The sequence below is a fragment of the Podarcis filfolensis genome (genome assembly GCF_964270895.1).
Source record: "Podarcis filfolensis genome assembly, chromosome: 5".
Classification (NCBI taxonomy): Eukaryota; Metazoa; Chordata; class Lepidosauria; order Squamata; family Lacertidae; genus Podarcis; species Podarcis filfolensis.
The window spans coordinates 37,855,327-37,870,188 of NC_139608.1; the positions used below are offsets into that span (position 1 = coordinate 37,855,327).

The 14,862-nt window shown below is 41.7% G+C and overlaps 1 protein-coding gene across 2 annotated transcripts; it reads right to left on the reverse strand.

The window, feature by feature from the left end:
- Positions 1-230: 230 nt before the first annotated feature.
- SUMO3 (small ubiquitin like modifier 3) lies at positions 231-10,522 on the reverse strand. Of its 2 annotated transcripts, XM_083614987.1 has the most exons (4): positions 10,195-10,522; positions 6,161-6,289; positions 4,976-5,047; positions 231-2,086 (listed from the first exon to the last, which is right to left on the reverse strand). In XM_083614987.1, exons 1-4 carry the CDS (start codon positions 10,213-10,215, stop codon positions 2,024-2,026), a joined length of 285 nt encoding a protein of 94 aa, XP_083471113.1. In that variant the 5' UTR covers positions 10,216-10,522; the 3' UTR covers positions 231-2,023. The 2 variants fall into 2 exon arrangements, with proteins under 2 accessions (XP_083471113.1, XP_083471114.1); XM_083614988.1 differs by lacking the exon at positions 4,976-5,047 and having other exon boundaries at positions 10,195-10,507.
- Positions 10,523-14,862: the final 4,340 nt, after the last annotated feature.

Consider the following 14,862-nt stretch of genomic DNA (forward strand, 5'->3'; position numbering starts at 1 on the left):
GATGTTGGGAAAGATGGATGGCACAAGGAGAAGGGGACGAGAGGATGAGATGGTTGGACAGTGTTCTCGAAGCTACAAACATGAGTCTGACCAAACTGCGGGAGGCAGTGGAAGACAGGAATGCTTGGCGTGCTCTGGCCCATGGGGTCACGAAGAGTCGGACACGACTAAACAACAACAATATCACCATGTAATTGTAAGTTAATAAAGAAAAACACCTCCAGGGTGTATTTTATGAAAAACTGATTTTTATGCCCTGAACGGTAGGCTTACTCTCAATAAAAGAACTTTAATAAAAGATGTACATAAGAATAAGTTGTCAGCATTTCAGTGATATAGCTTTGAGTACAGTTTTGAGTACAGAAATGCAGCAGCATCAAGCATAAGCCAAGAGACAGAGTAACAAACTATATTTACTGTGTACAGTAGTAAAGGACAACAAATGTAAAAATTTGTGAATAAACAATGACAGATTTTAAAATACCCCTCCTTAGACAACATATAACTGAAACAGAAAAGACTTTTTTCCCCAACAGGATTTCTTGCAAGCAGATAATCTAACACATGATGGGTAGAGATTAAAAGGAAGTGACATTCTCAAGCAGCAACGAACAGCATCCTGAAAGTCAACAGAATGACCTTGTATTTTTGGATCTCTGCAAATTAAATTTCATCAAGCCAGTTGTCACTACAAACATTATTTTGAAGCTCAAAATATTTGAGGATGTAGGACACAGCAAGCCTCTTTAAGAATGTATCACTACATTGAGATTTTCCTGCACACTTGATACCATATTTTTTAAAAGCTACACCTAATTTACTCATTATAATATAACTAAAATATCTATGAATTGATGGTGGTTATCCAAAGAGCCCCAGGCACAAGCAGGAGACTCTGCATGTACATGGGGAACAGGTACCGGACACATTTCTCCTCTGCAGCCCTCCAGTATTGCACAATACTCCAAAGGGTCCTCCTCCTATAGGAGGCAACTTTTCAGGAGACATGAGGAGTTATAGCAGGAAGAGACTGCAGAAATCCCTGATGTGCACACAGAACATGGCACATGGTCCTTTGTATCCCAGCCTATAGATTTCAAAGTAGCAGCTAAGGGAATAGTTAAAATTTCAGCTTTCAAGAGAGATGTCAGAAAAAGGTACACAAGTTTATTTATTGCCTAATACATCAATAAGGAGTGATTCTCACTGGGAACAATCTGTTCAGAATTTCTCCTAAACAAATTCCATTAAAATTAGTTGAACACCATCGCTTCCTAAGACGATTCTGGTTCTGGTCCATTCTTTAAACATTTTATCAAAGACATTGGTGCTCAATGTTGGACATGTGACAGTTAAATAGAAGATGTGAAAGTTAACCTAAGCAAATGCTACAGCTGCTGACAAACTCAAAGACATTCCTTTACTTTAAAAAAATTGTTTTATTCTATGCTATTTTATTATGAAAAAGCACATGTACATTTGCATTACCTTAAACTGTCACTAAGCATGTATCTGAAGTACTGTCCTTTCTGCATATCCCATTAACAGTTTTAAAGTAATACATGTGTTTAATGGTAAAATCCTCTCTTTCTCAACCCACCTGTTTTGAGAAACTTACTATTGCAAGGAAAAATATTTCAATATTTACATTACATAATTAAGCAGTAAAACAGAAACAACGAAAGCCAGGACTAAGTATCCTTCTTTTACAGTAGGCTTGTATTTAGGCCACCAATTTATAGAAACAAGATGACAGCAGACAACAACCGGTATTTTACTTATCTGAAAATTTAATTTTGACTGGGCCCATTTTTATGATGCAGTAATTTCCCACAGATGCAGCTTCAACTTGCACACGCAGTATATCAGGGACAGGAAAAGAATTTGGATAAATGTCTTCAGAACATGAGGAGATTCCTGTATGATTGGCATGTTCATTTGTTTACTATTTAATAGCAAATCCAAGGACAGATGATAAAGTGAGTTGAAATTTTACATTCCTCTTCCTAAAAGGACAGGATATTTAGCACATGCCACCCGTCTGCTGTTGAAACACATCAATAGTATCCTCATCTTCCATTTCCAACTGTTAATAAGACAAAAAAGTAACGAGTTTTAAAAATAATATTTAAGGAATCTTGTTTCTAATATACCAAAACCTCTTAATTCAGACCTCTGGTTGAGTAGATGCCTTCTCTCTTGCTCCACTCTTGTTCTGTGTTGCTGGTCTGTTGTTTTGCAGTTGTGTTATGTTTTTTATGTATCTGTGCCTGTTTTAGCTGTGAGATTTTTGTAACTTGCCTTGGGATCATTTGGTGAAGGGTAGGCTACAGGTACAAATAATTAACTTCATGTTTGGAAGCATACTGTATAGAGGTTTGTTTAGATGTATTATTTTATCAGCACCAGTTTTCCCCATTCCAGTGCTAAAAGCTGCATCTCTCACAAACTCATATTGGGTTTCTAGAATTAAAGAGAACTCTGCAACCACATCTGCTTGCTGTATTGCAGGGATGGGGAACTTCTTCAGCCCAAGGGAGGCATTCCCTTCTGGACAAGCCTCTGGGGACCATATGCCAGTGGTGAGGCAAAAGCATTATTCTACCTTTGTACAGCAGGCTAGTTTCTTCACACTCAACACATCTCTGTACTCTATCCAAGCAAGCAAGAAACATTACTGGAGTTCAAGGACACATTCTACTCAGGTAAGAACACTGGGGGGTGGGTGCAAAGCAGGGTTGGGGAGGATGTGGCTTGGAAGGTTAATATATAGCCTTGAAGGAACAATGCCCTTCACCACTCTCCTAAAAACAGAGGAAACCATATACTTAGCAAATCATTATCTAGGTACCCTTACTGGTCCAACACTTCACAATCTGGCAGGCTAAATATTCTTGGGTTATTTCTACTGCCAACTCCTACAGCTTTCTTAATATGATACACAAGCATTTACAGTGCATTTCCCCCCCAACATTAGCATGCTTAAAGTACATCTCAGAGGGCATGCTAAGAAAGCAGCTAACACAGTCATTCCAAATAAATCCAAGAGAAAAATTTAGTGAAGATAGATGGGTGGCTGCCATCCCGTGTGTGTATGTTAACTGTGGTAACTTAATAAAATACTTTATGGAATTTAGTTTTCTCTACTACTATTTGTATTTCCATATCAGGCTTTATTCTCTCTCCTGTTCAGTTTTAAGCTGTTAATTGGGTTAGTTTATCTGTATTAGTTTAATTTGTGGATTGACTTTGTTATGATATACTTGCTTATTGTCACTGATTATTTAAATGTTACATTTTTTCAGTTGCTATTGCTGTACATTTTACACCTTGTGAATTGTTTTGATAAAAACAAACATATAAATAGATAAAATGCTCTTTCCTCCCTTTCCACAACTTTCGTAAGTGGAAACAGAAAGGTACTGCCAAGTGCTTTCTCCATAAGCACAGCTTATGAAAGAAACTGGATGGTTATTCTTCTCAGTACTGGGTTTTTGCAGAAGTGAGTTACTACTATTTTTCCTCACTCAACTTCTCCAGAATCGCTGATGTTAGTTCCTGCAGATATCCAGCTCCTGACTGAAAAAGTACGCTCCCTTCTCCACAACCTGTGGAAGGATGGATGGATTCTATTGCTTCTCATGGCACAAGGCACTGCTTGGAACTTCTGCAAAAACCTAGAACATGAGCAAGCAGGCCTCTCTTCCCCCAAATTCTGTGCACAGGTCATAGTATCTCAGGAAGATAAAAGAGAGGCAAGGCAAAATTTGTAGACACAGATCCTCAACTATAAACATACAGAAAAATCTAGCAACTTGCATGAATAATTTTACATAGGATAAAACAAGTATTTCTGGTGCCAGCCAGCATGCATGGTCTGGCGAAACGGTTAGCTTAGACTAAAACTTTTTTCCTATTCCAATTAATGCCTTTCAAAACCTTTAGAAATAGTAATAAAATAAGGATAAGAAAGGCATCAGTTTTCACATCCTACATGAAAGTGAGAACATTTAAAATCAGACTAACAATAAATATTAAGACCACATGTTATCTATTTTGGAACACATTTATTTGGAGAAACCAGATCTTCCCAGTAGCTCACACACTCATATGTGCTACAGCTCTCTTAACCCAAAAGTCCTATCTTTCTTGTGGGGCAATGCCTTAGATTCCATCTCTAAGAATGCATTTTCTTGCACTCCCTCCAGCCAAATACTTACAGTGCAGTTCTTTATGCCCATTTGGTGTCCTGTTGAAATGGAAGACTCTTTGATCCAGTAGAGCCTTCTATCAGAAGAATGGTGAGGGAAGTGATTTTCCATAACCATCCTACCCCCTGCAGCCCCCTAACAAATCTGCTGGAGGCACGTCAATTGATACAACCCAACATCTTTACTCAGAAGAAGTTATTGCTGAGTTCAATATGATTTATTCCCAAATAAATGTGCACAGTGTTTCAGCCTCAGTAAGGCTTGGTGGGGAAATTTGTAGCATGCTTACACTATAAATTTGATACAGGGGAGAAAGTTTCCATGAGAAAAGATTAATATTTTTTATCAATGATGAGAGAATTCCACCAAGTACCACAGGCATGGAATTACATCATGCCTGGGATTAATTCCAGTAAAGGGATCTGTTATATGTATTTCTAATAATCACTGAGAGCCTACCAAAATCTGTCATCTTATTAGTCTGTGTCAACCTTATTTACACCCCAGAAACCTTACACACCATTTCCTCACTAGTGGAAACTGCCTGTGAATTTTGAAGACCTACAGCTTCTCTAATAATCTCTAATTGCTTTCTCTCTCCCACCTTGATGGACTCTTGTTAATAATGATTTAGCTCACCATAGTAACATTTTATTCTAGGAATCAACATTAATTCCCATTTGAAGTAATTAACTAAATTCCAAGACACAGGCAGTAGCCACAAGCTCAGCTTCAACTGTATAACAAACACCACTCTCTCTTACCTGTGCAGGTGTGTCTGTTTCATTAATTGGTTGTCCATCAAATCTGAATCTAATCTGTCTCATTGACAAACCCTGAAATATGACAGTTAATGTAAATCCACATATATAAGTTAATGTCAAAATGGATATTGCTCACAGACATCAGTATTTCAAAGAATTAAACTGAAAGCTGATTGAGGATACACACTTCACGAGCCAAGTATCTCTCAGGAATTTTATTACCTCATGCAACATTTCTATCAACTTGTCTAATTTAGCAATCTCAGTAGAGCTGCTGGAGATGCAATGTAATTAGGACGGTGTCTTTTCTTTGTCAAGTGTAGAGGTGACTTTCTATGAACAGCAGAATCAAATACATTCCTATCTAGGCAACCTTCTAGAGGCCACTTGCAAATGATGGCTAGAGCCAGAGGCAAACACAAGCCGAGCAAGAAAAGCCAGAGGGCCACATTTGGCTCCCTTAGCCTATGGCTTCCCACCTCACAGTATACAGTAAATCCACAAGTTATGTGGAGACTACATTCCAAGAATAGTACATAGAAGCCAAAATCACATACAGTCAAAACACACTGGGTGCAATGGCGGGTGGGACTGCCAAAGTCTTTTTCCCTTGGATGCCCACTCGCTTTTAAAATTTTACTCTTTTTTGCCAAATTCGTAAAGCTGAATGCACACACGTTATGTGTCTGATGGGTTTAATGTAATCTCATGAGCACCCAGGTTTATCCACATCACACAGCCCCATTAAATGAAGTTTTCTCATACTTCAATTTAACACTGCATAACATAAATGAGATAAATTATGACTTGACACTTGTGCAGATATGTCTCACAACACAGGATATTTCCTTGGTGTCTCCATTAAAGAAACAAGATAGGAAGAAACTGGTTACAGTAACTGAATTTTTGAAAATTTAAGTTCTAGGACAAAGCTAATAAATTCAGCACTGCAAATGAAAGGAATTCAACAAGCACATCAAAGATTATGTGGGATAATTGTATGCGTCAACACACTAGCATAATGGGTTTTACACCACCAAGGCATCAGAACTTTGTATGCCTTGAGAAAATATTCTAACATCAAAATTTATCTGGGCAAATAAGCCATGGGGGCTTGGGAGCCTTTTTAAGTACCTCACAATAAACAAGTGCATAATAAAACAAAAATATAGTTAACTCATTTACCTGTCTCTCACAATAGGCCTTCATTAGTTTACTTAGTGGTGTGTGCCGTTTTATTTTAAATTGGACCACTGATCCATCTTGGCCAGCTACTTTTAAATTGATATGGTCATTCTCCGTTTTTACTCCTTCCTGCAAAACAAAACATAAAAGTTCAGATCAGTATTTGGGGAGCATTAGACAAGAGAACCTGGCTGATACCTGCAGCACTTAGAAGATTTCTCAGAAAAGAACGTACAAACCACCTGCTGCATAAAGTCAATGCCCACCTTGTCCAACATCTTGTTCTCACAATGGCCAAGCTGTGGGGAACCTGCAAGCAGGACCTGAGCACAAGAGCACTCTTCCCACCTGCATTTCCAGCTACTGGCATTCAGAAGCATTCCTGCCTCCAACTGCAGAGGCAGAGCACAGCCTCCATCATGGCTAGTAGCCATTGATAAGACTTAATTCTTCATGGATCTGTCTAATCCTCTTTTAAACCATCCAAGTTGGTGGCCCGCACTGCCTCCTACGGGTGTAAATTCAATAGTTCAACTATGTACTGTGTGAAGAAGTACTTTTTAAAAATTTGCCCTGACTCTTCAAATTTGCAACTTCACTGGATCTCCACAAATTCTTACTGCTATGAGAAAGGGGGGTGGGAATTATCTATCCACTTTCTTGACACCATGCGTAATTTTATATGCCTCTATCATGTCTTCTCTTACTCACCTATTCTCTACACTGAAAAGTCCCAAATGCTGCAACCTTTCCTTATAGCAAAATTGTTCCAACCCCCCTGATCATTTTAGGCTGCACCTTTCTGAATCATTCCCAACTCTGCAATATGCTTTTTGAGGTGAGGTGACTAGAGCTGTACACAGTATTCCAAACATAGTCACACCACTGAATTATATAAAGGCATTATAATGTCAGCAGTTTTATTTTCAATTCCTTTCCTAATGACCCCAAGCATGGAATTTGCCTTTTTCACAGCTGCTGCACTACAGTTAAGCAGCACACAGATGTTATTAAATTAAAAGAAAAGAGCAGAGCAAACCAAACTACAGGAAGCCAGTACAACTTACTCCTATCCAAATTCTATTCAGTAGTGGAGCTACTGCTGATTAAGTCAGCCCAAACACAGCAGAGGCACAGGCACACAAACCTGTAAAAAAATAGTTTGACTTACACTGGCAAAAGGATGGTGTAACCCCTGCAGGGTGGCTAAGCCATGTGACTAAGCTGAAAGGAATTTGGAATGGGGTATTTCTGCTTCTCCCCATGTGTCATCCTGTTGTTGAGCATTGGCTTGTAGCAATGTTTGGATCTTTCATTGTGACTGCAGCACAACCATTTTGGTATGAATTAACAAAGCACTGCTTCCTCAACTGGTTTGGAGGTATGATTTGTAACACAACTGCAGATGATATATAATGTAGCCTGACTGCATTATCTAGCAACCCCTCCACATTTTTAGTCTGAAAACGCCCTCTTCTGCTACTGGACTCTAGATTTTTTTACTCTAGGAAATTCCGTTAGGATTTCAAGATAAAAAATGAGGTGAAATCTACAAACATCAATTTTGCCTTCTTTTTCCACTGAGTAGCCCAGGGAGCAACACAGGAAGTGATAGGAAGAAAAGGTTGGCATAAAAACTTCTCCCAAGAGGGTTGCTGAAATCCCCCCCCTCCACGGTTTACCCTTAGAAATATTATAAATTGCATTTATACTTTCACTATTGGTAAGCTTATACTTAGGTCTCAATCCTAACCATGTCTATTCATAAATCATAGTTGATTCAAAGGGCTTTCTCCCATGTAAGTGGGGTTAGGATTGTAGGCTTAAACACACAACATAGCATATTAAACAACTAGCAGTTTTAATAATTTTCTAGTACAGTCATACCTCGGGATAAATACGCTTCAGGTTGAGCACTTTCGGGTTGTGCTCTGCAGCAATCCAGAAGTAATAGAGCGTGTTACTTTCGGGTTTTGCCGCTCGTGCTTACAGTCAAAATGACGTCACACGCATGCACGGAAGCGGTGGAACGCGGCACGCGCAGATACACTGTCGTGGCTTATGTTCTGTTTGGGATGCAAACGGGGCTCTGGAACGGATCCCGTTCACATCCCAAGGTACCACTGTAGCTTGATCCCAAGTGTTATTCTCACACCAATTACAACATTTCCTTAGCTATATGTGTTATTCGAAATGATATTTAAATGCTTTTTAAGAATCCACAGCCTAGTCATGATGCAAACTGAAAGCCTTCCTCAAGCAGCAGAGGAAGTTGTCTTATACTGACTCAGATCCATTTACTTGAGTATTCTCTAAACCTGGAGTAGCCAACATGGCACCCTCCAGATGTTGTTGACTAAAACTTCTATCAGTCCCAGCCAGCATGGCCAAGAACAAGGGATAGGAGTTGCAGTCCAAACCATCTGAGGATATCATGGTTGACTAGCTCTGGACTACACTGACTGGTAGCAGCTCTCTGCTTTTCAGGTAGGGAATGTTCTCATCTCCTACTTGAAAATGCCAGGGACTGGTCCTTGGACCTTCTGCATGCAAAGTGGATTCTCTTTCACTGAACTACATCTCTTACTCCAAATTTGGAGTGCAATTAATAGTCATAAATTGTCAAAGATGTGCCACCCTGGGGTCTTAGCTTCACCAGCACTGGTCTCCTGTAGCAGGAGGGAAAACAACCTCCAGTACTAGGCAATCTTCCTGTAATTATTTAAAAAGTCTACATGTTTCATAATATATTTAAACTTGGTCCCTCCCAACTCTACAATTCTATCAGATTCCACACAGAATCCGAACATGGTTGACCAACAGCAGATCCACACTATACATTTAAAGCATATGATTTCCCCTAAAAAATCGTAGGAATTGCAGTTTCCCTCACAGAACTACCTTTTCCAGTACTCTTAAACTCCACTTCCCAGGATTCTTTGGGGGAATTAAAAGAATGGGCGTTAAATACGCTTTAAATGTAGTGCAGATATTCCACAAGTCTGCAAAAAGGCTCAATTTTAGAATGATCCCTCTCTGCTTTTAAAACTATTGGGGGAGGGTGGATAAAAGCCAATTTTTTAAAAAAAACTACATACCATCCAATCAACTGAAAAAAACTTTCAATGCTTTCACTCCTGCTTATCTGAATATTTTCAGCCTACAAACACCACTCATCTATAAAGCTCACTTTTGAGCGACTCTGTGATGTAGACTTACAACTGATGGGGACAACGCTAAACGTATCATTTTTCATTAAATTGTTCTAATATTACAATGGGGATAGCGATTGTTCCACACGCGCAAAACAGAACAGTGCAATCCTCCGCATACCGTCTTGGGAGGTATCCTCCACTGAATTCAATGGCCAGCACTTGACTGCACTAAAAGCCTCTCCTCAAACTTGCAGCCAGATCCTATGCATGTTGAGTCTCCAGTCTCAATGGGGTTGCTCTGTCCAGGGCTGCTCCCTCGCTATATGGATGCACGCGGGGGAAGGGGGCCCTTAGGTGCAAAACCCTTTGGAAATTACTGGACACCGGTCCGTGTACACCTCGGTCCAACTGCGCGCGGAAAAGGGGCCGTGGGCAACCGGGAAGAGGGAAAGAGGCCGGATTTATCCGGCCCCCGGCGAGAGCGCGCTGCCTTGCGGAGCACGTGGTGGTCGCGCCTTCGGCCTGGCTCGACAATAGCGAACCCGGCGGGGGCGGGCCAGGATGGGAGTTCGCAGAGAAGCGGCGCGGCCTAGGAGCGGCGCCGAACTCTTGCGGGAGCTCCGCGGAGGAAGAGCGCGGTCGGGCCGCCCCTCCTCGAGCCGCCCTCCTTCCGGGTGAGGCGGGTCCGGGTCTCGCCGCTCACAACCGGGGCGGGGGAACGCAGACCCTCGGGGCCTCAGCCCCACGGCGAGCCTCGCGCCCCTCTCCTGAGGGGGGCAGGCAGGCAGGCTCGGAAGGGGCCCGAGAGGAGGCGGAGGGCCTACGGGGCCCGAGCGGCTGAGGGAGGAGCGGGGGGCGCTGAGGCGGCCTCGCACTCACCTTGGGCTTCTCCTCGGACATGGCGTCGCGTCAGGCAGGGACCTCTCAAGGAGCAAGTCCGCACGCGCTCGGAGCCCCCGTCTTCCTGCGCTCTCCTCTCCCGCCCGCAGCAACTGCCCGCGAGGACGCGCTCCGCTCCCCGCAATCTTCGGCTCCCGGTTGGTCCCGGAGGGGTCACGTGGGGCGGTGCGCGCTCCCGAGGCGCGCTCCCGAGCGATGCTCTCCCCTTCGGGAGCGCGCTTCGCCAGGGCGGAGGAGGCGGCGGCGATGGCGCCGAAGGTGCGTCATCGCCGGCTGAAGCGGGAGCGCTTGGGCGGCAGAAGGTGCGCGGGTGGGGGGGGGGCGATGGGGAAGGGGAGGAGCCACGTCAGGGCGCGGGAGGAAGGAGGGGGCGGGGCGAAGGCTTCCGAAAAGGAATACAAAAGTCCCCCTGGGGAATGGAGGAGGGTCGCCCTCCATAGCCCCCCTATGTGACCTGTTCGGGGATATAACGTCATGGGCCTAAGAAGCCGATCATAGAAATAGACTCGAGGCATCGCGCATCTGCTCTCATACACAAAGTCGCCTTCTGTTTCCACACGTATTCACATAAGGACCTTTTAGCTGCTGCGCTTCAAGCCTACCTTGGTTGTAAAAGCTGTGGAAACGCTTCATTCATTCGTGGCAGCTAAATATTTCCTGGCAGGCCAACAAACTAGGCAAAATGCAAAATATTTATTTATTTCATAAAATTTATAAACTGCTTGGCTGAAATAAAAAACAACAATGTAGTTTACAAATACAATCTAAGAATGAAATGATGAAAGACAGTAAATAAAAAAAGCAACAACCACCCCACATTACTTGCCATCAGAGACGAGTCATGTATTAACTAGTTGAGATTCCTGCATTGCTGGGGGTTGGAATAGATGACCCTTTGGGTACCTTCCAATTCTACGATTCTATGAATCTATAAACAGTTTACAACTTGGATTAAGCTACACAGTGGGCCACAACAGCTCAAAGTTAGCTTAAAGCACAGAAAACTGTGGAGAAGGGTCATAGTGCCAGAGCAACATCATACCTACCTGCTGAACTTCCAGTGCTTGGTTAATACTTTTTTAGCAGATTTTTTTAATACAAGTTTTCTGATTTTGTGGTAATTTTAACTGATTTTATATCTGTTATATTATTTTTGTAAACTTACGGTACACCACTTAGAGACCGTAGTGTTAAGTGGACTCAAAATAGTTGAAATAAATATTTTGTCTCTCACATCAGCATTTAGCCTATCAAAGAACGTTTTTTGCTGCATTCCCTGAGCAAGGTAATACATAGCAAGGATTGAAGCCAATAGTGGGTCCACCCCTTCTTTCTCTCCTTGCTCTATTTCAACAGCAAGCCGCCATGTGATAGACAAATCACTCTTGCCAGCGGTCTGAACTGAAGTGTTGCAGAGCAATTTTGAAATTATGCCAAGGTGCACCCATGCTGCAAAGGCTGGACTCCCAAAGGAGCTGAAACTCTTTAAGCACAAACTCTGGTAAAGTCTAATATCAGCTTCGTGTCTCTTAACATTTCAGTGCCCCTAATTGCTCCTCTGGCTCTTAATAAGCTGAGCAAGCACACTGTACTTTATGTGCAGTATTCATATTTATATGACTAGGAAAGAAAACGAGGCATGGATATTTCACTTGGAGCAGTAAGGCTATTCCAAGTTTACACTACAAAGACTACAAATGGCATGGGACGACATTGATCTGATCATCTGGGTAAGCTATTAGAGATCACTAGCTAAGGATTTAGTTAATCCAAATTAGAAAAGATGCAGAAATTACTCTTTCATTTTCAGCAATAAGAATTTGTGTAAGCGTATGTCTTTTTGCTGAAACGAGAGTAATTAATTATTCTCACAGAAAATAGAACATTTTTGTTAAAAAAGCCACATTTACAAATGAAATGCTATTTTATAAAAATAATAGACTTGAGTTTCTCATTTCACATTTCCAATATTCACTAGTGCTATATGCAACTCTAAAAGGTATCTTACTATCCCTCATGAATACGAAGCCAGATTAGAATTAAAAGAGCATTTGAGAGTGTTCTTGTGGCCACTTGTAAAGGCTCTCAGAGATCTATTGAGCCAAGCCACTAAGTCCTTTGCTTTATAAGTAAAAATTGTTTCTTGAAAGCAACAAAGAATCTTCATAGATCACTGAATTAATATTTCTCTTGGCAACTTCCATATTATTAAAAATAAAATCTGACAATTATTTCCAGATATTTGCACTTTTATATTGACTTGCCAAATTCACCCCTACAGAGGCAGAAATTCCAGTACTCTGGTACAAATACATTCTTAACAGCCATACAAATAGATACACTACTACTTCCGCCAAGTAGTTTGTCGGGAAATTAGCTATACCTGAATGACACTGAATGCAGACAAGAAATTGGTATGAACAAAGGCCAAAAAAAAAGGCATTCCACTTATCTAAGAGGATTTTTTACAGTCTTCTTAGTACAGTCCAGTCCAGTACTTTTTCCCTAGCAAATATCCTTAGAATTGGGAAGGTTTTGGAAGATGATGGAAGGTGACTTACTTTCATAACAAAACAGGGCAATAAACCAACCATAGCAATGGTATCCACTCAGCCATATCTGATGGGGATCAAGGTCACACACAGGTTGCCTCCATGACCCCAAACAACCCTGTTGGGTCAGACCATTGGCTCATTTGGCCCAGCATTAGTGTCTCCTTGTGCTATGGTTGATTTAGGAAGAACTAAGAAAGAATTCAATTGTTCAAGTTTTGTGCCATGAGTGGGATATCAGTGATCACCCCATATTTGTCAGGCAGCGGGAGAAGAGACAGCTAACATAACATAAGGGAATTTCAGACAATGAGAACGTGCACTGTTGCTAAACAAGAAGCAAATTCCTGAATTCTAGTTTCCCTTTTAGATACACTGAGTATATTTATCACAATCAAGAGTCACCCATTACCAACTTGACACCTGTGGGTAGTAGTTTGTTGGCTCTTGTGCAGTGCTTTTTTTCCTTCAAAAATGTTTAGGAGTCCTCTCATTTTCCTACTCATATTGAAATACTGCCCCTCAATGAGGACAAACTTTTATTCACAAAATGCTTAGGTGTATGTGTACCCCCACGTCCCCCCAGAAAAAAAGCACAGCCCTTGTGTATTTGTAGGGGATGAACTGGGTGGGATTGAGGCAACAGGCACTTTCCTTCACCTGTGGGGAGACTTGTATGTGTGTGTAGGGCAGCTTAAAAATGGGGTGTGTGAGAGAGAGTAAGATTGAGAGAGATGTCCTTGGGCAGAGAGGGAAAGGTTTATGTGTCTGAGAGAGGAAGAGATGTGTGCGTATGATCTGTTTGTATGCATGAATTGTAAGAGAGATGCACTTGGACAGAGAGAAAGAGGTGCATGTATGTGCATGAGTGAGAGAGAGATGCATCTGTCTCTGCTTTTTGTGTGTGTAGTGAGTGTGGGGTGGGAACCTTTTCTCCCTCCTGGTATTGGGGAATGTGTCCTTACGAACAAATCTTCCTAACAGTTATGTGTGTGCAGCCTCTTAACAGTGTTGTATGTGTGCAGACCTCTGCATTTGTGAGGTCAAGGGAGAAGGGGAATCAACAATGACTGTGCTGTATTGTACTGTACTTTAATTTTGTTACACTGTGCTCTTCCCCCATGACAGCCATTTTGTGTTATGTGACTGCTAATCCAGTAAGTTGGGCAACCCCTGCACGGTATGTTGCACCAGTAGTTGTGGCAAAACATCTTAATAAGTACCTTGGATATGTGCAACATAAACAATGGAGCCTTGTTGGGAGTTCTGAGGCAATTTCAAGGAAGTGGAGACATTGATCATGTCGCGTCTTGTTAAATTGATCAAAAGCATAACTTATGGCTTTGACTGAAAGTTTTTTGTATGGTAAATAAATCTTTTAACTTCTGGTTTTCTTTCAAAACTCTAGAGTGCGGCATATAAACACTGCTTCTTTCATCTGTGCCTTCTCTGCAATCTGCGATGTAGAGAGAAGAATATCAGTTCTAACCACAGTAGTCCTGACGCCCTCTGCCTAATGCAGCTATTCCCCCTTTACTAAGGAACAACATGTACCTAAATTTGGTTTGGGACAACTGGGAAATATTTCCCCATTGGGTAGTTAACTTCCAAAACGTCCCCGATGGTTTCCTTTGAGATGGAACTAATATTTGAGAAGAGGGATTCATTGGGGTGGTGAGGTAGTTCACCCTGAAGAGGTACAAAATATTTTAAGTAGGATAAAAACTCATTGATCTCTTCCCAAAGAGTATATTGAAAGCAGTCAGATGAGTGTTATTTGACCCTCTCTCAGGCTGAAATCCTATGTCCTTAATCATGGCTGAGGAATCTCTGGCCCTCCAGATGTTGAGTGACAACTCACATCAGCTTCAGTCAGTATAACCAATGGTCAGGGATAATGGGAAGTGTACTCCTAAAAAACATCTGCAGGGGGCAGGTTCCCCACCCCTGCTCTGTTGTAAGGAGTAAGCCCTATTGTGCCATATAAGGCTTCTTAGTAGATACCTGTAGGACTGCACTGTCACTCAGCACACAGCCTCACTATATGTCATTTTTTAATGAAGTGCTTTTCATAAGTGTTGTACGTACATTAGAA